This window comes from Aegilops tauschii, chromosome 2, assembly GCF_002575655.3.
Source record: "Aegilops tauschii subsp. strangulata cultivar AL8/78 chromosome 2, Aet v6.0, whole genome shotgun sequence".
NCBI lineage: Eukaryota > Viridiplantae > Streptophyta > Magnoliopsida > Poales > Poaceae > Aegilops > Aegilops tauschii.
This window is the reverse complement of record NC_053036.3, coordinates 444,997,454-445,019,917: the sequence shown is the minus strand read 5'-3', so window position 1 is coordinate 445,019,917 and position 22,464 is coordinate 444,997,454. Positions and strand designations below refer to the sequence as shown.

Below are 22,464 nucleotides of genomic sequence, written 5' to 3'. Positions count from 1 at the left end.
CTATTGCAGATGCTATTAGAATCCCACTTCAAATTAACGTTGTTTGCCTTGTCCTACTTCAGCCTCGCCGTCGTATACCTCACCGGAGCTGCTCCAACGACGAAACCGTCCATCACATTAGAGCAGTACCCCCGGCGCCATCTCCAGAGGCCTCAGATCTTCTTCCCCGCCTCCGACAGTCACACCAGCATCACCATCCTCCATGTCCAACCCAATGATGTTGAGGTTGACAAGGCTACGCCAAAGTGGTTGTACACTCGTCGCATCACTTTTTTTTACTCTATATTCATGTCGATCCCTCAGGGATCCTTTGGTTCAAAGCAGTTGCAAATCTAGAAAGAAATGAAGGGTGGTCACAAAGTTAACAAGGAGAAAACTAAATGCTCTTTTGAAACACAATTTGAATTGGTTTAGCAAGATAGCCATTATGTGATATTCATGTGGACCAAATAAGCTCACAAAATTTCAGATTACAACGGGAACATGTACTATTACTGAATTGGTTTTTTTAAGATATAATTTTTAAACCAGAATAACGGACCTACTTATGTTGTCCATATAAGCTCAAAAAAATTCAGAGTATAACAGAGCACATGTAGTATATATTCAAAAACTTAAGATTTCTTTTCAAAAATATCCGTTTCATGCCGGCAAGAAGACACACTGAGAACACGTAGTAATGAGAAATACGAATAGTTTCTCCTATATAATAAGTTTGTACTAAAGTTAGTACAAAGTTGAGTCACTTATTTTGGGATGGAGGGAGTACATCTTATATGTCATCAGCTTAGTATAGATTTGCTTTGTGTGAATGCCACCTGTTTGGTTTCTATATCATATATGTGAATTATGCAATGCCATCTTGTTTAGCCAGGCATCATATACGTGAATCATGCAACGCCATCCTATTTAGCCAATCATCGTATATGTGAATTGTATCGTGACATACTATTTTTTCATCATGTATTCCATTTGTTGAAAATGTTTGTACATTCATCTACTCTTCCTGTGCTTCAGCAATTTGAGTCGGTGAAGGGAAAATCTCGAGTGAAAACAAGGTCTTCTAAGCAGTCAGTGCTACCTGTTGATGCAGATTTCTTGCTGGTTACAGATAGCTCCTTAGAGGAGGATTCAGAGACAGAAGACCAGTCATATCCCCCCTCGAGGTGTATGCTCTAACTTGGCAGGGTTATATTGCTCATATCATGCATATGGTGTCTTGCATTGCCATGACATCTGCTTAGATTAGATATGCTTTGTGTGAATGCCTCCTGTTTAGTTTCTATATCAGATATGTGAATTATGCAATGCCATCTTTTTTAGCCAGTTATCATATATGTGAATTATGCAACGCCATCCTGTGTAGCCAGGCATCATATATGTGAATTATCCATGCCATCCTTTTTTTATTACATATTCCATTTGTCGACGATCTTTGTATATTGAACTTATTCTTTATGTGCATCAGCCATTTGAGTCGGTTATGGAAAAATCAGGAGTGAAACCAAGGTCTTCATAGCAGACAATGGTACTTGTTGAAGCATATATCTCGATGGTTACAGGTAGCTCCTCGGAGGGGGATTCAGAGACAGATGACGAGTCCTATATCCCACCTGAGGTGTATGCTCTAACTTGCTATGTTTATATTTCTTATATCATGCATATTGTGTCCTGCATTCCTTAGTTTAGACATCATATACACAATATTCAATGCCATCTGCTTAGTTTAGAGATCATACATGCAAGCGCCAGCTGCTTATCCTATTAATTAATCCATCATATATCTAAAACTGTGTCATGCTATCCTGTTTAGTTAGCCATCATATAGGTGAAATTGTGTCATGCTGTAATGTTTGGTTAGACAACATATATGTGAATTACTTCATCTGTCCATCATACAATATATGTGCACTCAATTTCTTTTCTTGTTTATCAGCCATTTGAATTAGAGGGGGTGATGGCAGTATCTAAGGGAGTAAAAACCCGTTCTTCACAAAAGACGGTGCTACCCACGAACTAGCCCCACCACACATAATCGAGACTCTTGCAGATTGTACACCTACACCGTTGGACATAGAACTAGCTACACCCCATCTAACCCCAACCCCAGCAGATAGTAACACACTTCTAGTTGACACGGCATCATGTCCACCACAGAGTACCCGCACACAAGCAGTTAGTAAGGCAACTATAGTGCCCAAAGCATGAAGACCACCACAATGAACCCAAACTCCACGTTTAAAGGAGAAGAGCAATCGTTCTCAGGTCAGATTCCATAGCTATGGTGCATACTCCTTTGCTCTTGCATCACTATATTTACTCATACCAACTAATTTCGAATTTGAAGGATCCAACTAAAACTTCAATGGTGCAACAGGTATGTTTTAAACATATTTATTTAACTGGATTGTTGTTCTAACTTCTTGCTCTATATTGATTTCAGTTTTAGTTGTATAAACAATTATGTTCTCATGTAATGCACATTACAAGTGTTATTAGTGTTGTGTAGTTTCCCACACTTATATTCTGTCTATGCCGTTGTGTCTTAAAAAGATATGATTTGAACTATGTCTCTATCTTGATTTGGCAACATAAACTAGAATGATATAGACAATACAATGACCATAGTACATAGGTATATGCATGTATCATGTTGTTATCCTGTCCACCTTACTGAACTGGTTTACCAAAATGAGTTTCATATACTACATGTTAAACATGTGATGTGTCTGCTTGTTTCTCTTATAGAATGCCGATAGAATATTGAAGAAGAGCACCCCATTATGCAATGGTAGAGAAAGTAATGCAGATAAGGTTCAAGATAGTGAGACAACCCTGTTGGTCTCCAAAGTGATAAAAACTATCTTGTAGATAGTGAAACAGCCCCAAATTTCTGCCTTGATGTAGTGTTAGAGTTACTGGCCGCTATCGCTGGCACAAGCTCTTCGAACTCGCTACCTGAATCACTTCGGCTTCTTGAGTCTCAGCTACAAGCTGAAAGGCATCTGTCAGTTGTGCTGCGACAAGAAGCCGAAGGATTGAGGAAGTCCCTGCAGAATTCAGATGCATACTTTCTGGTGCAAGAGCAAGCGTTGGAGGATTTTAGCGCCAAACAAGAGAAAGCTAATAAGCTTACTAATCTTCTTGCCAGCATGGTGGGTACCCAGGATATCATTTCTTGAGCTCTTCTGAAGTGGTTTCAGTTCTGGACTTGTTTTGCTGCCACGTTTATTTGCACCGGTGGCCAATTTAGACGCCTAGTGTATGTAATATGCTACTTTGTTCACTATATTTGCGCTGGTGGCGAATTTTGATGCCCAGTGGATGTAATATTTGTAATAGCCGTAATAGCCTAGCGTAAGTTTCTTGCTTATTTATTTCCTGATTGTCTTGTTTATTTGTTTGCTTGTAGTCACTGCAGTTCTTTTTCGGCGGTTTGCTAGTGGCCACAATAACCTTTTTATTTAGAACTAGGCCACAATAACCATGGGCAACATATGGACCGTTGTAACCATGGTCCTGCTACCTGTTGGAGTGACCACGGGCCTCCTACGGGTCGTAAGATCCATGGGCCTTCTATGGGTCATAGAGTCAATGGGCCTTCTACGGGTCGTATGATCGAATGGCCAAACATGGGCCGTCCTATTCGTGGACCAATAACGGGTTGCAATGTGGGCCGTAAACAGTCTAGAATGGGAATCGTCTGTTTATGGGCCGACCATAACGGGCCATTAATAGGCCGGTATGTATAACGGGCTTAATTCTATCGACGGGCATAACGGGTCGTTAATGGGCCGTATTAGATGACGGTATGAAAATGGCCCACTAGATTAATGGGCCACAAACGGGCCGACTATAACCACAGGCTGAATTTGGCCCATCAGCGGAACAGGACAGTAACGGGCCGTATGTAACTGTATGCTGGAAATGAGCCCAAGCATAAATGGGCCCTTAGAAGGCCGAAAGATAACACAGGCTGGAAACGGCCCAACGGAATAATGGCCCGTTAATGGGTATAAAGTGATATATTGTTCTTTATGGGCCAGTTTCACCACGGGCCGTTAAAGGGCCCTGAGTTGCAAAGGGCCTCATATGGGCCGAAAGACGTCATGGGCCATACATGGGCCGAAAGTTACAACGGGCTGGAATCATATTGGAGGGCACAGATGATGCTACTGGGCCTAATTCAGATAGGCCATAACGGGCCGCAATTTAGCAGGCTGTAAATGGGCTATATGCGAACAGGCCAGTAACAGGCTTTCCGTGGGCCAACCCACTACCTTTTGACCAAGTCAAACGGGCCGACCTTTTGACCTAAATGGACCACTGTTGGGCCGAGCCACGTGTCGACGTATCATAGGCACGTCCCGTCCATTCGTTGGATGACATTTGTCCCAACGCGGAGCTGACACGTGGTTCCTTCGGCCAATGAGAATTTTACACATGGAAAATCGTCATTGGTCGTTGATGTTAATGGGTTATCAGATCCAAAATCGGGCCCGATAGCTTAACGGCGACCCGCTACGAAGGATGCCACGTGTCGGTTACCCTTGACGAAAACACTTCCATGATGCGCCATTTATCGTCATAGAAATGGTCATTTCCGTGATGATAATTTCAATATTGTCATGGAACACTTCTACGATAACACAGGTATGACTCTTAATTATGTCATAAAATCATTATGGATGTACATGCATGACAGAAAACGTGACCTACTGTGACAAACACGTATCATCACGGAAGTGTTTTTTTTTGTAGTGCCATAAACAACCGGTTCGCCTTGAGTGTGATACATTGCCTTGTATGCTTTTGTTGTGTAAAGTATATTCCTTTCGTGTCCGTGTCTTGCGGAGTCTTATAATTTCGCCTTGAGAATTCTCTTCTTCGACCAAGTCGGGTATCGTATCTTGATGTTTATGAACTGAGAGCCCCTGTTAGGGTCCGACTTGTGTTCATGGCTTTAGCTTGGACCATGTGGTGATTGAGCGAGTCTTTCTTAGGCGGGTCTCTAACTTCATCTTCAAATTTCTTGCATTTCTGTAGCATTGACACCTGTTGTAGACAGCGGGATCGAGACCGACTATAACACATGGTAGACGTGATGACTACTACCACACACCCTCTTGCTGCACCGCATATTGCCTGGGCTCCCAGCCCCATGGTGGCCTTTTTCTTCTTTGTTCATGCTTTTGGGGGGGGGGGGGGGGGGGGGGGGGGGAGGGCATGTCTGTGTTGTTGCCTCAATAGACTCTTTTTTTATTTGGTGCGACTCGTAGACTTGTTGTATGGACGAATTGGTTGCTTTATTTACAGAGAAAATTTTGGTTTGGCCACTCTAGATTTTGCCAATTTTCTTTATGCCACTCTAGATTTTGACATTCCACTTTTGCCACTCTTAGGGTCTCTTTGATTCAAAGGTAGAAAAATCGTAGGAATAGGAAAGTCATAGGAAATAATATGACGTGTATCTCAAATCTTATGAGTAGAAATAGGGAAGGAGATGCCCTTTGATTCACATCATAGGATTTTTTTTCCATTGAGTCTAGACTAATGTTTATTTTCCTATGAAATGTGAAAGATAGGAAGAATTCCTTCATAGGAATAAGATTCCATTCCTACAAACCAAACGGCTCTAAAGGAATTTTTCCTATAGAAATCCTATCATATGAAATTCCTACAACATTCCTCTAAACCAAAGGAGGCCTTAGCTTTTGACAATTATCATTCAAGTGGCATAAACAAAATTTTCAGAGGGGCAATTGTGATACATTGTCAAAAGCTAAGGCCGGCAAAAGTGAAATAAAATTAGTTTGCTTTTAGCGCTAACAAGCCCATTTCGAGAAGAATAAGCATTTAACTTCAATATAAAAAAATGAATTTGGGTGGTGACACTGTAGGCGCACAGCTCAGCCAGAGGACAGTTGCTGTCCACGTACGTACGTTTGCTTTGCCATGAGACCTCCATGCATCCTGAGCACAGACAATGATCTTCAGTACTCCTAACTAGCGTCGTTTTCTGATCCAACGAGCCAATGGCAGGAGAACAATCTCGACAAGGACTTTTGGCGCTAACAAGTGTCATTTTCTGATCCAGCCAGCCAATGGCGGAGGAACAATCTTTTTTGCCGTTTTCAGCAGCTTTGCCCTCCCACACCATCCTCTCCGGCGATTCTTGGTAGTCCATTTCCAGAATCCCGGCGGGAGGGCCGGCGTCGGCGACTTTCATTTCGGTGAGTCCCATCGGGCGGATGCCGAATGGGATGCCGCGCCACGTGAAGGGGGATGGGCGGATGGCTCATTGTCTGCTCCATCTCCGGTCAAGATTATCATGCCAGACACAGTTGGGTCCGTGGATGCTTCCTCCAGCCTGACGTTCGCTGCGTCCACGTAACCGGCCTCGTTGCCTTTCCTGCTCCGCCCCTTTCCCCAAAAGTGGCATGCATATCTAACGGTCAGAGAGCTTCCATCTATCCAGTATACTGATCTGATCCGGCTTCCATTTGCAGATATGCTCCTTGTGCCGTGAAAGCTACAGAAATCCATGTAATCCATAACCAACCAGTTGATGGACGAGAATAGCACCTGCATACAAGAGTGAACTTTTTATTATCAAATACAGTAGCAGCACATACTAATCATTTGGGCATATCCAAATAACCTAAAAGACCTCAGGGACACCAACAGGAATTAGTGTGCGAAGAGGTTTAGCCATGACATGCTTCATGGAGGTGCTATATTAAAGGCCAGATTAACAGTCTGCCGAGCAGTGCATGCGATTGGACAGTCAGAGAACAGAATCGTCTGTTGCTCAAAGCAGAAACTACAACGTGTTTCCCTCTGCCAATGTCTCGTTGACAGCACTAAGTACTCCTGCCTCGATTAATTTGAAATGGAGTAATTACTAGTAGTAGTAGTCATCATCAAAATTACCTTTCAGGCGTTACTCCGGTTCAATTTCCGGAGTAGTGTTTATTTGCTCCAGATGACATGAAAGATATGATAAGATGATGAGCTTTCACTCTGATTTCTGGAACCCCTGCATCGATTAATGTGAGAACTTGAGAAATCACAGAGGATTCTCCAGTTCAGCTCAACAGGCCTGCGCTCTGCAACTGCAAGTGGGAATACGCTATCAGATTACATAAGCCTACGGCGCAGATTACAGCAATAATATGGGATTCTGTGGACCCCTATTACTAGTCAATAACAAATGCAGTAGACCTTATCTCTCTCTTGCTTTCCGCCTTCTCTTTATCTAAAGCCCATCAGCTCCGCAGGCATATTCCTGTTATGATAGAAAGATTACGACACTGTATTTCACAGATCACAATATCAGAAAGTTGCAAGGGCAGTTTGGATGGTCATCTCAAAGAGAAAATGCATCTTTGCGGGTGTACATAGGAAGCTACGTTGAGATCATACCCTCACTCCTTAGAGATCATATTCTGTTAGGCAAGCTGGGCGAGACGTACGGAGTACAAAGAACTTCGTCGAAAATTAGCTAGCAGCACATGCGCGATATACATCGCATATATCGCAATCAGTGTCTGTTGAATGAATCTTCGAATTTGGCGTGGAAGCTTGTATCCTGACGATAGTTACCCAAGGAGCTTTCAGTTTAATGGTACATAAAAATTAGTTAAGTGACAGAATGTCGCTGATGATAGCATGATATGAAGGATGACAATATTATATAATTATAGGAGTGGGGAATGACTAATTTTCAGGACCAAAAACAAAAGAATTTATAGGTTCACCTATTGGATAGATAAGCAAAAATGCATTTGAATTTCAGTTTCAATGACACTGCAAGTCCAGCACAGATATAGTTACTGTTCAAACTTTGTTTGTTGGTTTTCCGAAAAGAAAAATGGCTGTGCTGAAATTGTCATTTCAAACTCAACTGCTGGGCCTTAGTCACATTATGCCTGTTTGAGCGTTTAGTCCCCTGGGCTAGATCTCGATTGAAAGACCAATGAACAATCATATCAGAGAATATATGAAACAAAAATATAAAGTCAATATGCCACCTCATCATCATCTAAACTACCACTCTAGTTTTTTAAGGATGAACTAGGCTTGGTTCTGTATTCTAGATGTCGGGATGAATTGAAATAAACCACACACCTGTACCACTAATTAGCTTCAAAAGCCACTACTCGATAAAAGCACTATCAAGAGACAAAATATTAAATTAGGAGACGGCAATGAACAGGTGTCGATAGAAATCCGTAACCACTTTATATCGTTGTGGTATGATAATATTCCCAACCAATCATGGTTGAAAAACCACTTTTGCCGTTCATATTAATTAGTAGATCATGGCTGCAATACCGATAAAATAAAATCGTTTGTAGTATGTATGCTCTAACTTGTACTCCCTCCGTCCGAAAATACTTGTCCGAGGAATGGATGTATCTAGATGTATTTTAGTTCTACATACATCCATTTGTATCCATTTCTACGACAAGTATTTCCGGACGGAGGGAGTATACAGCAGCGAAATATAACACGGGGAGGTACTTGGCCTTTTGATGCTTACGTATCCCATTTGCCTAGAACTATTATTGAGGAAGAGGGAGGGAATTTTCTTGTTGAGCCTGAAGAACAGTTGTCAATCTGAAAGACAAGTCAAAAAGGCAATCAACTTTTCATTAGGAACGCATCATGTCTAGGGTTCCAGATATAGGGAATAAGAAAGCGTGGCCATCAGATTTTATTCCATCGATGTGGAATTGCATTGGACACTCCTTCAATTAGTGTAGGCTTAGAGTGGACAGGCCTAAATATTTCCAGTGATGGCGACCAATATCATACTCTACCTTAAAGTTAGATTCCAAGGCGTCTGGAGCTCATAACTCCTGATATCATGAATGCCTTCAGCACTTTGATTGTTAGTATATATAGGGCATGCACCTGCACTCATCAGTTCACCCAAGTTCACATCTCAAACTAAGTTAGCTTGTTCAGAGCCCAACCCATTCTTACTCAACCCCCGAAGATTGTTAATCTTCACTAACCATGTCGAGGGAGGCACTTGCTATAGGACATGTTGTTGGGGATATTTTGGACCCATTTGTCAAAGCAGCATCACTTAAGGTTATGTACAACGGCAAGGAACTAACCAATGGTTCTGAGCTCAAGCCGTCACAAGTAGCAACTGAACCAAGGATTGACATTGCTGGGCGCGACATGAGGAACCTTTACACTCTGGTAAGTCCAAAACTACATCATTACTACAATGAACAATATTAAGTTTGAGGAGGCATATTTGGGTTCTAGCCAAAAAAAAAAAACTTGTGCTTAATTGCACAGGCTTCAACATCACAAGTCAAACTCGGCTTTACTATTTGTCTTCTAGAAAGTAGTACGCAATCTCCCATCCATAACATGAGCTTTTCAAGTCCGCGCACTTCAGTTGTTACTTGTACGTATATAACACTGAGAGCAAAGAATCTCCACGTTCCGTAATTTGTACATCCTCATCTATACGGATTGAAAAAGAAGTTTGCACTTACATTTATTTATTTCATGTGAATCCTATAAAGATACTATTCTACTTACTTTTGATAGGGTCTGCACATATACCTGCACTTTTTCATTCGGTGATGGCCGGGAATCAAAATTATGCACGTCATCGATGAAGTACAAGAATATTAATCATCATGACTAGATGCGGCAATAAATGCTTACAATTATGAATCTACACACTTTGCTTACGTCATGAAGGTGCTCTAGTAGCGATACTACCGTGAAACTTACAACGTAATAGCCTTGCAGTTATTTAACTTTGCCTTCTTTTTAGAATTCAATTAAAATTTAACCGAAAAGCATCAAGTTAATGGATATCTTTGTAGTGGATATTTTCTTTAATACTGTTCTAGAAGGCGACCGTCTAGTCTAGCCCACCTGCATTAGGGCCCCTCCTAGCCAAAATATACCAGACTCGCCTAATTGGCAATTATGTGCTAGGAACTGATCTGTCTCCCGACTAGCATCCAGTGTCTTGGTGGGCACAGCTTCTTACTTACAAGGCAAAAGTGCATTTCAGGATGTGTATATCGATTTGTCTGCACAAATATCAAATTTTGCTTCCATGGTAACTAGTATGTTCCTAAGATAAGAACATTATTCTCCCTAAAATAACAACCTAACTTGATATTAGGTGATGGTGGATCCTGACTCGCCAAGTCCAAGCAACCCAACAAAAAGAGAATATCTGCATTGGTAAGACCTGGAACATGTCGTAACTAGTACAAGTTACTCAACCAAATTGCTTTTCTATCTTTTACGATGTAACACCTCCAGAGTTAAAAGTGATGCTTATGGTTATATACATGCCACAGGTTGGTGACAGACATCCCAGAATCAACAAATGCCAGTTATGGTGGGTTCTTCATATTCTCTTTCCTTTACTATAATTTGAATGTCTTAATGAGTTGAGTAGTTATCTAATATTCTAAAATAAATGTATAGTAAGCTGGTTCAGAAGTACTGATGAAATTAACCTGTAGCTTGTTTTATTCAAACAAAATATATCATCAGTGATTACTTAAGGGAGAATAACTGGAGATGACAACTACAGTAAGTGCTTAGGGTGCAATTAACAGAAAAGGCACGTAAATAGCATACCTGGATAGTAAGCAGAGCATTGTCCTATCGTTCACATCAATTCATGGCAGAAAGTTCTTCGAATTTAAATACTAGAGTGACATCACTTTAACATGTTAGCACGCATTTTGTTACAGGAAATGAAGTCGTCAGTTATGAAAGCCCAAAACCAACTGCAGGAATACATCGCTTTGCTTTTGTACTCTTCCGCCAATCCGTCCGGCAAACAATATATGCACCAGGATGGAGACCAAATTTCAATACAAGAGACTTCTCCGCACTTTATGGTCTTGGACCCCCTGTGGCAGCAGTGTTCTTCAATTGCCAAAGGGAGAATGGATGTGGAGGCAGGCGATACATTAGATAAATATGGAAGCATTATTACCCATCCTCTACAAGCAGGAGGTTTAACTAAAGTGTGAGAAGATAAACAGGGTCCACATCGCAAAGCAATAGTAAATGCTGGACCGTTTCATGTATCTTAGTTAAAAATTTACATTGTCATGTATGCAAGTACTAAATAGGGTGCTTTCAGAAGGAATTTAACTAGTGTCATGCAAGTACTAAACAGGGTGCTTTTGGAGTGAATTTAACTTACAATCTCACCTTGAACAACACTTTATCTTCTTTAATGAGGAATATATAATTATGGCATATCCAACAACTGTCCCTGTCATGTTAAAAGCAGATGCCCTTCATCAACTAACAAGTTGAGTGAAAGATAGCAGAACAAAGAACTAATGATGTCTCATACTCCTTCAGAACACTTCACTCCTAGGCTTCAGAGATAACTTCAGATACTAATAACAGGCATGTTTACAAGGCTGGTAATCTGCATAGCTCTTGGCGCGGTTATCTACCAGTCTCAACTCTCAACTCAATCTGATGTTAAAAGGTTCAGCAACTTTTTGCCTCACCTTATATAAAACGATTACAAATTAGTCTGGCTTTGTGCCAGTACCTTGTAAGGGTCAGAGTCCACTCCTCCATCCAGGAGTTCTGATGGTGAAATTCACCATCAATCATGTTCAAGAACTGAAGAGAGGCTCCAAGAGGCACCCAACAATGGCTGATATTCACTGTTAATCATGTCTGGCTAACTTTGTACTCCACTTGGCTGTTCAGATTTTTAACGCCAGAAAAGCTGCGTAAGCACAAGAGCAACAAACAATGAAATATAAATGTGCAGTAGCAATTCCAAGGTTAGACTTGATCACCCACTCACCCACAGAAATAGGTGTAGCCAGATGATGCTAACAGTATGCAATGACTACCTAAAGTTGATATCCAGTCCCTAGGACCAACTAAATCAGTAGATATTTTCTGAATGCATAAGATCAAATCTCCAACGAAAACTGAGAATCGGCCTGAAGAATTACAACGCATCCAAATGTATTTGCTTCATTAGCATGAAAAGCACGGCACATATCGCATCCATATCTTGATGGTTCGTCTGTCCAACTACAAATTCACTGGTCTTACCATTCACCTCAATCAAACTGGATCCTGGCTCCTTCCACAAGCCTTTTTCACTCAACAGCCCTCTCACCCTCTTTACATCAGTCCATCTATCATTCAGAGCATATAAATTTGAGAGGAGTACATAAAACCCACTCCCAGAGGACTCCAACTCATGGACATGCCTTAGAATCTGCTGTGAAAACTCTACTCGCCCATGAGCTTGGCATGCACTCAGCAGGGCTCCCCACGTGGACACAGCAGGCGTCATAGGCATGACCTTAATTAAACCATATGCTTCCTGAATGAGCCCAGCTCTGCCAAGAAGATCAACCATGCAACCGTAATGCTCTTCCCGTGGCGAGAGATTGTATGAATTATTCATCAAATTAAACAACCCGAGGCCTTCTTGCACCAAACCTGTGTGGCAGCAAGCACCAAGGACGATTATAAAGGTGACTTCATTGGGGGGGCAAGCCTGAAGCCACCATCCTGTCAAAGTACACAAGAGCTTCCCTACCATGACCATGCAATGCGAACCCATTGATCAACGCATTCCAAGATGATACATTCTTTACGGGCATCTTATGGAAGATTGAAAGAGAAGTTTCCAAGCACCCGCACTTTGCGTACATATCAACCAATGATGTCCCCACATGTACATCCCACTCGATGCCTTTACGCTCTATATATTCATGCACCCACCTCCCAGACTCCAGCGCGCCTAAGCTCGCACAAGCTGAGAGGACAGTGGAGAGAACAACCTTATCTGGCTTCACCCCTGATGTCTGCATCCCATTGAACAGCTCCAAGGCCTCGCTAGGAAGCCTGCAGTGCACCAAACCACTTATCATGACCGTCCAAGAAACAATGTCCCTCACCAAAAGCCTGTCGAACACCCGCCTTGCAAGATGCAACTTCTCGCACTTGACATACATATCTAACAAAGCATTCCCAACGATGAGTTCCAGCTCCCTCTGCCGCTTGAGACACCACCCGTGCACGGCCTTCCCAGCACGCACAGCCCCCAGCCGCCCGCACGCGACCAGCGCGCTAGCCAATGTCCCCTCGTTCGGCGCAACGTCCATCTCGCCAAACACCGCGAGAGCCTCGACGAACCTCCCTCCCCTGACGAACGCGGACACCAGCGCGGTCCAGGACACGACGTCCCGCCCCGCCATTTCGTCGAACACCCTCCTCGCGTCGCCGCACTCGCCGCACGCGCCATACAGCGTGACCAGCGCGTTGCGGACGGGGAGGCGCCCCAGGAACCCGCCCCTGGCCGCGACCGCGTGCGCCTGGCGGCCCTCGCGGAGGCCGCCGCCGAGCCGCGCGCACGCCTTGAGCGCGGCCGGGAGCGTGTACCCGTCGGGCCGCCCGGCGTCGCCGCCCGCGGCGAGGACCGCGAAGACGCGGAACGCGGCGGGGGGGTCGCCGGAGAGGGTGAGGTGGGAGATGAGGGCGTTGAACGGGTGCGCGCAGCGCGGGCGGGGGCGGAGCCGGAGCAGCGCGCGGACGGCGTCCGCCGGGGCGCGCGTCGCGGAGGCGAGGTGCCTGGCGAAATGCGCGAGGACGGCGGCGTCCGCGGCGAGGCCCGAGGTGAGGAGGAGGGCTTGGACGGCGGGGAGCGCGCGCGCAGGGAGAGGGCTCGGGCCCGCGAGGATGGCGCGGAGGGCGACCGGCATACGAGAAGAGGGGGTTTGAGTTTTGTGATCGCGGCATGGAGTAGCCTCGTTTCAGAACGCCTTATTGTCAGATCGTTTCGGAACAAAAAAACACTTTTTTGATTTTTATTACATATACGTAGATCGTTACGGAACACCTTCGTTGTTTTTGAGATAGTTCACCGTTCCCGTAAAACTACAGTACTATCGTGAATATCGTGGGTTCAATTTGACACTGGAGGGCTATATGCAAGTATAATAAAGGAGATTAGAGCAACTTCGACTCAGTTGCAACGATGTTTCTTCATCTTCGAAGGACGCGAATCAAATACAGAGGCGCTCGTAGCCTTGCTAAACATACTTTAGGTCTCCTTTTAGGACGCTATGTGTGGCTCCTAAATCCCCCTGATATTTCATGTATTCCCATGTACTTGGACATTGATCAATAAAGAGAAGTATGTTTAGACTAAAAAGAAAAATCTCTATTTCAGCCCTACCTTCTATCTAGACTGATGGAGTAGCTGGAAAATACTCCATTCCAGACAATAAAACGAGACCTATATTTGATGAGGCCGCCCATTGCTGTTGTTTCACAACACTCTTGGGGCTCTTTTGATTCCAAGAAATTTCATAGGATTGTTGGAGGATTAGAATCCTTAGGAATTTTCCATATGTTAGTCGTTCGATTTGTAGGATTGGATTTTTTTTTTCCTAAAGAATCATTGTGCTATATTTCATATAACCTAACATTCACTTCAACATTTTTTTACAATTTCTTTGTTTTTCTTATGACATCAAACACTCTCACTCTCTCATGGAGATATAACATCCACTCCAACATTTTTCTCTTTTAAGGATTCATTTGTACTCCCCCTGTTCCAAAATACTTGTCATGGTTTTAGTTCAAAGTACTACATTTCATAGGAAATATAACATCCACTCCAACCTCTCTTTTTTTCAATTCCTTTGTTTTTCCTATAGCATCAAACACTCTCTGGCACCCTGTAAGATTCGAGTGGGCATGCCCCTTCAATCTTGTATTTTTTACGTTCCTGCGTTTTGAAATTCCTGCTAATCAAAGAGGCCCTTAGGATGGAAAAAGTAAGTTCAGCAGAAATTTCAATAGTTCATGACATCCGACTCTTTGCAGGACTTCGTTATCTGTTGATAACTGGTTGTCTGGACAAGCAACTACAATGCTTGCACACAAAAGGTACAGCAGATAAATTCTTCAGCCGCAATCATGAAACTCTGGCAAGGGATTTGCTAAGGGTAACATACATCTGCAACACAGTTCAAATTACCCAAATTTTGCACTCTTTTGCCATCTTTTCAAAACACAACTACTCGGTAGCTCATTCAGTTTTGAGCTTCTCAGCACTAGGTTAATATGGCGGCACGAGATTCCTACCGACTCAAATAGCTTGCAGGAGCAGTTGGCCGTCATGGTGACTGCGTCCCAACGCACCTCCCTAACTTTGTCGGAGTCGTCACCACCGATGGCCACAGTTTTCACCCCCTCGGTTTGTGCCATGTCTTCGACAACGCGATGGTCTCTAGCAGCGACAATCTCTTCTTGGAACCTCTCAAACACCTCATGTGTGAACACTACACTTCCATGCTTCTCCAATCCCCATGATGTTATCAATTGAGGTGTCGCATAGGCGCTCGTGTGATCTGCATTCGATTCCTCTTGACGCTGACACTCTAAGGCTGATTCAAACCTAAGCCAAAACTCAGCCAAAGAGAGCTTCTGGTTGATGAAACAGTTGAAAAATGACTTTGCGCTCTTTGACCATGCAGTGCTTCTGATAATGCCTGACAGATGGGTATCCCTCGAGTAGGCCAGAATCCATCTTTCACGGGTGGAATACCTTTCAGCCAGCCACTGATTGCCCTGCAACCCAAAGTCGGAAATTATAGACTCCCATTTTGACTCAAACTCGAACACAGTTTCTGACCCCAAAACACATTCGTTCATCCTTGTCTGAAATAGAGGGTTGTTTCTAAGAGATGGTTCAACCTTCTCGGGCATTCTTTCCAACATCTCCAACATGCACAACCTATGGCTGGTGGCTGGTAGAACATTACTGATCGCAGCCTTCATCCTATCATTTTCCCTAGTTACAATAGTTTTAGGAGAGACCCCTCCCATTGCCCTTAGGAAGGTCTGAAACAGCCAGGCATACGACTCAATCTTCTCATCAGCTAGGAATGCAGCACCGAAAAGCACACTTTGCAGATGATGATTGGTTCCAGTAAATGGTGCAAAAATCATGCCGTGTTGATTCATGGTGTTTGTAGAATCAAAAGTTAAAATATCACCGAAATAAATGTAGTTTTTCCTGCTTGTGGCATCAGCCCAAAATACATGCACCAACATACCCTGGTCATCCACATCACAGTCAAAGAAAAATGCTGAATCCTCTTGCTGCTTTCTACATAGCTGGGCCACAAATATCTGAGCATCTTCATTCTTGATTTTACTGCAAAGATCATGATGGTATTTCTGCAAGTCTCTCTTTGTGCATCCCACATTGTCAGACCTCCCCTCACTGACATGATCAGGCTTGTTTGCCTGGGAGGTGCCTGAGCTTGCTTTGCAGTGTGTGGATACTGTTGGCTTCACCTTGTCACTCAATTGACGATTAGATCTAATCAAGTGACACTTATCAGGCGGCACAAATCCATGATTGTGGTGCTCGATCCATGATGTAATTTTATACTTGTTATCAGTGCACCGCTTCACAATAATACGAGCATCACACCCACATCTGGTTACCTTTCGTACCTTTCTCTTCCTAGAGGGATCATCAACGCCCATACATTTGTCGGACCTGAAACCTTCCCTTGAGCACATGAAGCGCTTCCATTGCACCACCTCGTTATTCAGCAACTTACGCTGCCCAACACGTACTGAAAACCCACAGTGATGTGCATATGACTTGTAAAACTCCTCCACAGAACCAATGTCTTCAAATACCATCCCTACTGATGGCTTCAATGCCTCGTCACATTCAGGCGCGAGTGAAGACTGCAACATCAGAAAACCACTACAGTAAGTACCATGATGCATAACCTAGTAGTGTCACAAGGAGAACATAAGGCAAGCCATTGTACTCACAGAGAGAGATACGTACGCTTAGTTTATTCTTTGCCTTCTCGCTAACTCTTCGCTTTGATTTAATCACTTTATCAGGTGAAACGAGTCCATGATTGTGGTGCTCGATCAATGATGATACGTTATATGTGTTACCACTGCACCATTTCACAACAATATGGGCATTACATCCACATCTAGTCACCTTCACATTTCGCTTCTTTCTCTCATTAGAGGGGTCTTTACCTTTGTCGGACCTGAAGCCTTCCCTTGAGCACATGAAGCGCTTGAATTGCACTACCTCCTTATTCAGCAACTTATGCTGCCCAACACGCACCTTAAACCCGCAATGGCATGCATATGATTTGTAGAACTCCTCCGCAGAGCTGAGGCCTTCAAATGCCATCCCTATCGACGGCCTCAACGCCTCATCGCACTCGGGTATAACCTTTTCCTTCTCGCTAGCTCCACGGTTTGATCTAATCAAATGAAGCTTATCAGGTGGCACAAAACCATGATTGTGTTGCTCAATCATCGAGTGGATCTTGTAGGTGTTACCGCTGCAGCGCTTGACGTAGATATGCGCATCGCAGCCACATCTGGTGACCTCCCTCTTGCGCTTCTTATTCGCGGCTTTAACATTCCTTTTACCCTTCTCCGACCTGAACCCTTGGCTTGAGCACATGTAGCGCTTGCTCTCAATCACATTGTCCACCACCTTCTGCTGCCCGACACGAACCCCGAAACCCACGCGGTGTGCGAACGACTTGTAGAACGCTTCCACCGCCTCCAGGCCTTCGAATGTCATCCCCAAAGCAGGCTTCCATTCCTCGGCACTCTGGGACGTTGAAGTCGAACACTGCAATGTATGAAAGGGAAAACTCACTAAAATTACAATGCACAACCGGCTAACTCAGATAGAAAAAGGCATTCCTGAAGAAAATAGAAAAGGGCAGGAATTGCCTCATGCTAGTACTCACAGGCTGAGGCATGCTTGTAGTATCTCTCTCCGGTGTACCAGGCCGGCCCTCATCCAACAGCAGCGGGGAGTTTATCCCAGCGAACGGCTGAGCCTGGACGATGGTTACGGATTCCATCGCTGGCTCGTCGCCTTAAAAAATTCCCAATGTCAGCGAGCCAGGTTCCAACAAGCAAGCAGGAGTGAACATGTATGTCCGGTGTACAGCAGCACCAGCTGATGCGAGTACCTGAATCGGCAGAAAGTTCGCGAATTGTAGGATCCAAGGTCCCCGTAGGCCGTGGCCCTTGCGGAGATCCGAGGAGACGCGGAAGGCGAGCTCCTCTTATTCTAGGGTTGGGCGGCGATTGGAGCAGGACGGTCCGCCCGAGCACCGGCGACGCCGGCGCGGAATGGAGGTCGATGGCCGTGCGGCGCGCGGGCGCGAGAGAGGTGGCGGCGACCAACGGGCGTGGGCGCGGCACGGCGCGGAGGGCCTCCTTCTAGGGCTCGGGTGACGCCGGCGCCGGGGGCCGGGGTCGAGTTTCGCATCCGGGGCCGAGGTTTTTTTTCCTGAAGGAACAGGCAAGCCGGGTCCCGACAGTAGATGTAAAAAAATTAGGGATATTTGCATCACCTTTGTGGATCGAGCAAATCCAAAACCAGCCACGTGAACGCCCAACCACCAAGCGGAACATTCATTTCCCACCAGGTGTGACCGTCGCCGACAAAACCCTTCCGCCGCGCCCCACCGCCCCCGGATCCGCACCTTCCCCGCCACCGTGTGACCCCTAAATCAGCCCAATCCACCGCCATGCAGCCACACTGCCCGATTTCGACGCCGCATCACCTCTGCAATACCCCACGCGCACGGTCCTCTAGCCAGGATCCGCCTCACAGTTGCCTGCATCAAACGTCGCGCCTGCGCCGTTGTCATGCCGCCGAAGGGCAAGACAGGATGCAAGGGGTGATGTTGCTTCCCTCCGCCCGCTTTGTGTGGAGTTTCAGTGTGACAACCATTGCTACTGGCTCGGCACCTTCGCAACTGTGGTGCTCGTCCCGCGTGTGTACAACATCATCATGTGGCATTTTGGTTGGCCGATCATGAGATGAACTTTTAGGACATCGAATCCCTGGAGCAGGCGGAATTCATCGGGCTGAACAATGTGAACATACACCCCCTCGGTGAGAAGAAGAAGGGGGGTCCACATTGCTCCCAGCGAGAGCAATGAAGTGGCGATTGCGAGGTTCGCTCGGGAGAATCTATAGTACATTGAGTACGAGTTGGAGTTTTTCTGGAAGTGCGGCCACGAGAAAAAAAAACAGGTGAAGCAGAAGAACGAGGCTGGCCCTCGACGGTGATCAAGATCGAGTCCGACAAGGACGACGACGATGAGGAGCTCGATAGTTCTGACGAGGAGACCACCGCGCTCTGGAACTCGATCCAGAGCACCCCGAGTCCGACTAGTAGTTTATGTTCAGGGTGATCAAGTAGTATCGGTATGAAGTAGTCATTGCAATGTTTGTAGTATGAACTATGTTTATGTTTAAAATGTTTGAAATGAACTTGGTATCTTTGCACTTCTGTTTGTGTGAATGAACTTGTTTTACACCATCTATTGGAGCACTAGTAGTGACCTATTGTACATCACCTATTGAAGGAGGTTTTTGTGATGTAGAAAGGCACCCTGGTGCCCTCATCTATTGGAGATGCTCTAAGGTAAGAAGGGATTCAGGCAGTGAAACTGACGACATGTCCCAAAGGAAAATTAACAGGCCAATTTGGTGCTGCTCCAAATCAGTTGCATGATGAATCGCTACATAGCAGGCAGAATTGTATCGTCTAAAAAAAAAGGTAGGAAATGTATCAAAACGATACCAGCAGAATTTGCAGAAACATCACATCCACACAACAGGATTCCTTGGAGAAATGAAGTGTAACTGCAGACATCAGTTCAGCTACAGACACACTTGCTTCAGTAGTACAAAGAGTTTACTGAAACTACACATGGAAATCAGTCAAACACATTCCTCCACTCCACCCTTGTCTGAAATACAGGGCTGTTTTTAAGAGATGGTTCAACCTTCCCAGGCATTTTTCAGGTGATAATGATTACTCCAGTAATAAATGGTGCAGAGATCAAAATATGCTGAATTAAATTCAGTTTCTCCTACTTGCGGCATCAGCCCAGAACACATGCACATGGCCATACAAATCTCATCTGTAGACAAGATGGACAACATTACATAATCTGGAGGGGAGAACACATGGCATTTCTGCCGCACGAGTCATCCCTCTTCATCCTGCGGATCTAGCTATCACCGTCGCCGATGGCTAGCATCGGCAGATCAGCCCGACCAACGTCCGGGACGCCGACAGGGGGCAGAGGCGACGCCTCGATCGCCTCGACCACCGGCTTCTTCCCTATCTTGAGGGTACTCTTGACCATGTCCCCGACGGACTTGAAAGGGTTGGTCAGCTTCTTCTGCACCGCGAGGAGGAACGACACCTCGTTGAACTGCCACGCGGCGATCATCACCATCACCGTGCCGAGCAGGATGTGGGTGATCATGTTCTGCCTCTTGATCTTGCTCAGGTCTTTCGCCACGTCGCCTGGCCCCGCCTCCTCGCCGCTCTCCGGGTGAGGATTGATGGAGCTCAGTTCGGCACCGTCCGGATCATCATCGTTTTCCAGCGTCTCCAACTGTTGAAAATAAATTCAGGGTCTGCATCTAACGAATGATGAAATGAATGAAGCAGGATTTGTATCGACAAAGGATGACGTCGGATGTAGCAGATGAATGTCAGGTAATTGCAGCGGCAGATGCAATCCAATCTTGGGACCAAAAGGTGCATCTGCAACCTGAAACAATTCAGATGTACAAGAAGAGGCAGAGACATAGATACCTTGGAGAGCAACGAGGAGAGGAAGAGATCCTCCTCACGATCCATGGCGCCATCATCCCCTTCCCCTTGCTGTCGCTGCTTGCCCCTTTTCTCCTCCAGGAGCCCATGAATGGCCTCCTGCAGCAGCTCCACCTTCTTCCTCCTTCCCTTCTCCCCACCACCACCACCACCACCTCCGGCGTCTCCTCCGGTGGCCATGCCGACGCCGATTGAATGGGACAAGAACAGACGCGCAGGAACGGCTGAAAACGAAAGAAAACAGAGGAACGTGCACGCCCCTTTCCCAATTGGAGGAAAATTACACAAAATTCATGTCGCTGTCGTGGATTCAGAGGGATCCTTCGGGCCCAGATAGGTGTTTCTAGGCTCCTGCCAAACGGGCGCTGCAACTGGCAATCCAGGCGACGGCGAGATGAGATTGCGAGGTCTGCGGCTGCTGGCGGACGGGGGTTGAGGACGGGGTATCCAAAAATGGCGTAGCAGCGGCAGCGGCGGCTGGCCGGAGGTGGACTTGACGACAGGGCTAAATAGTATAGTTCGCATGTGCGACGTGTGGCGTGGCGACCGCATGGGAACTCGTGTGCGGGCCACATGCTCCTTGCATCGTGCTCGATCTAGGGGCCTCTTTTGTCCGGCGACGTGGCACCACGGGACGGGCAAACGAGAGCAAGGATCTTGAAAAGATTCTTGTGCTTTGGAAAGGAATCTACTCCCTCTGATCTTTTTACTTTGTATATTAGATTTGTATATCATGTCAAATTTTATGAAGTTTAACCAAATTTATAACACTATGAAACTACATTTCATATTGAATCTAACAATATTGCATTGTAAATGTTGGTATTTTTTTTTATAAATTTGATCAAAGTAGAGATGCTTTGACTTCGGATAAAACTTATATGCGGACTAAAAAGGACCGGAGGGACTATATTAAGTAGAGTAAATTCAAATTTTATCTCAAGTTTTACGTTTATGACAGATATTACTCTATTTAGCAAAAAAAAAATCAATTTATATCCCATTTAGTGAAACTTGTGCCACAATTTAACGCATTCTATGTTTCCCATTTTTTCTGCTGACAAGCACTTTGCCTTCGGCGGTTGATACAAGTAATACCCAACAATTTTTTGACGATAACCAACAAAATATTTAGTTATAAATATTGCAACCTTCAATTTTAGGAGAAGACAAATTGGGTTTATTTTTATTTCATATCTTATATGGCGTTGTTTTGATAGATTTTGCTGGTGCTCTATTCAGTATAAAAGTTACAGTCTCTAAAACATAACTCAAAAAGATAATGATAAATCAGTTGATGACATCATCAATCTCACCATGTCTATACAAGGTTCGATTACATCTCTCGGACACTCCATTCATGTGTGGTGTTCCAGGAGCTGTAAGATTTTATTTTATTTTTAAATCCACAATTGTTCGGATGTTCGTTAAATTTGTAACTCAAATATTCTCCTCTGCAATATGATCGAAGAAATTTGATTTTCTTGTTTCAATGATTTTGTACTTCACTTTGAAATTCTTTTAATTTTTTGAATGTTTCAGACTTACGATTCATTAAGTAAATATGACCTCCGTCCTAATTGATTGGTCCCCTCTGTAATTTATGCCAAATTTTGATCAAATATTTAACTAATAAAATGTTAATATATGTTAAAAAATTATATCATTGGATTCATATTTGAACATAGTTTTCAGTGATATAATTTTTTGTGACATCCATGATTATTTTGTTAGTTAAATTATG

At 44.5% G+C, this 22,464-nt stretch overlaps 3 protein-coding genes and 1 pseudogene across 4 annotated transcripts; 1 reads left to right on the top strand and 3 right to left on the bottom strand.

Moving 5' to 3' along the window:
- Window positions 1–5,459: 5,459 nt before the first annotated feature.
- LOC109746454 (pentatricopeptide repeat-containing protein At4g38010-like) lies at window positions 5,460–14,806 on the bottom strand (annotated as a pseudogene).
- LOC109746452 (protein FLOWERING LOCUS T) lies at window positions 7,588–11,227 on the top strand. The gene is made up of 4 exons (XM_020305579.4): window positions 7,588–9,216; window positions 10,169–10,230; window positions 10,350–10,390; window positions 10,752–11,227. Exons 1-4 carry the CDS (start codon window positions 9,025–9,027, stop codon window positions 10,979–10,981), a joined length of 525 nt encoding a protein of 174 aa, XP_020161168.1. The 5' UTR covers window positions 7,588–9,024; the 3' UTR covers window positions 10,982–11,227.
- Window positions 14,807–14,950: 144 nt separating the features above from the next.
- On the bottom strand, window positions 14,951–18,419 carry LOC109746449 (protein FAR1-RELATED SEQUENCE 5). Of its 2 annotated transcripts, XM_073508780.1 has the most exons (5): window positions 18,045–18,419; window positions 17,817–17,947; window positions 17,395–17,695; window positions 16,877–17,315; window positions 14,951–16,770 (listed from the first exon to the last, which is right to left on the bottom strand). In XM_073508780.1, the coding sequence occupies exons 3-5, from the start codon at window positions 17,433–17,435 to the stop codon at window positions 15,037–15,039; spliced, it is 2,214 nt and encodes a 737-aa protein (XP_073364881.1). In that variant the 5' UTR covers window positions 17,436–17,695; window positions 17,817–17,947; window positions 18,045–18,419; the 3' UTR covers window positions 14,951–15,036. The 2 variants fall into 2 exon arrangements, with proteins under 2 accessions (XP_073364881.1, XP_020161160.1); XM_020305571.4 differs by having other exon boundaries at window positions 16,877–17,695; window positions 18,045–18,397.
- A 1,470-nt stretch (window positions 18,420–19,889) lies between these two features.
- On the bottom strand, window positions 19,890–21,194 carry LOC109746455 (uncharacterized). Its single transcript, XM_020305580.4, has 2 exons — window positions 20,703–21,194; window positions 19,890–20,499 (listed from the first exon to the last, which is right to left on the bottom strand). The coding sequence occupies exons 1-2, from the start codon at window positions 20,898–20,900 to the stop codon at window positions 20,107–20,109; spliced, it is 591 nt and encodes a 196-aa protein (XP_020161169.1). The 5' UTR covers window positions 20,901–21,194; the 3' UTR covers window positions 19,890–20,106.
- Window positions 21,195–22,464: the final 1,270 nt, after the last annotated feature.

Excerpts from the sequence above, each read along its gene's own strand:
- LOC109746452 (XM_020305579.4), top strand. The coding sequence starts at position 9,025 with ATGTCGAGGGAGGCACTTGCTATAGGACATGTTGTTGGGGATATTTTG. Across the intron at positions 9,217-10,168 it reads TGAGGAACCTTTACACTCTG|GTGATGGTGGATCCTGACTC; the intron begins GTAAGTCCAAAA and ends ACTTGATATTAG. Across the intron at positions 10,391-10,751 it reads ATCAACAAATGCCAGTTATG|GAAATGAAGTCGTCAGTTAT; the intron begins GTGGGTTCTTCA and ends ATTTTGTTACAG.
- LOC109746449 (XM_020305571.4), bottom strand. The coding sequence starts at position 17,933 with ATGGAATCCGTAACCATCGTCCAGGCTCAGCCGTTCGCTGGGATAAAC. Across the intron at positions 17,696-17,816 it reads CTACAAGCATGCCTCAGCCT|TGTTCGACTTCAACGTCCCA; the intron begins GTGAGTACTAGC and ends CATACATTGCAG. Across the intron at positions 16,771-16,876 it reads AGGCAAAGAATAAACTAAGC|TCTTCACTCGCGCCTGAATG; the intron begins GTACGTATCTCT and ends CTGATGTTGCAG.
- LOC109746455 (XM_020305580.4), bottom strand. The coding sequence starts at position 20,900 with ATGGCCACCGGAGGAGACGCCGGAGGTGGTGGTGGTGGTGGTGGGGAG. Across the intron at positions 20,500-20,702 it reads TCTCCTCGTTGCTCTCCAAG|TTGGAGACGCTGGAAAACGA; the intron begins GTATCTATGTCT and ends TATTTTCAACAG.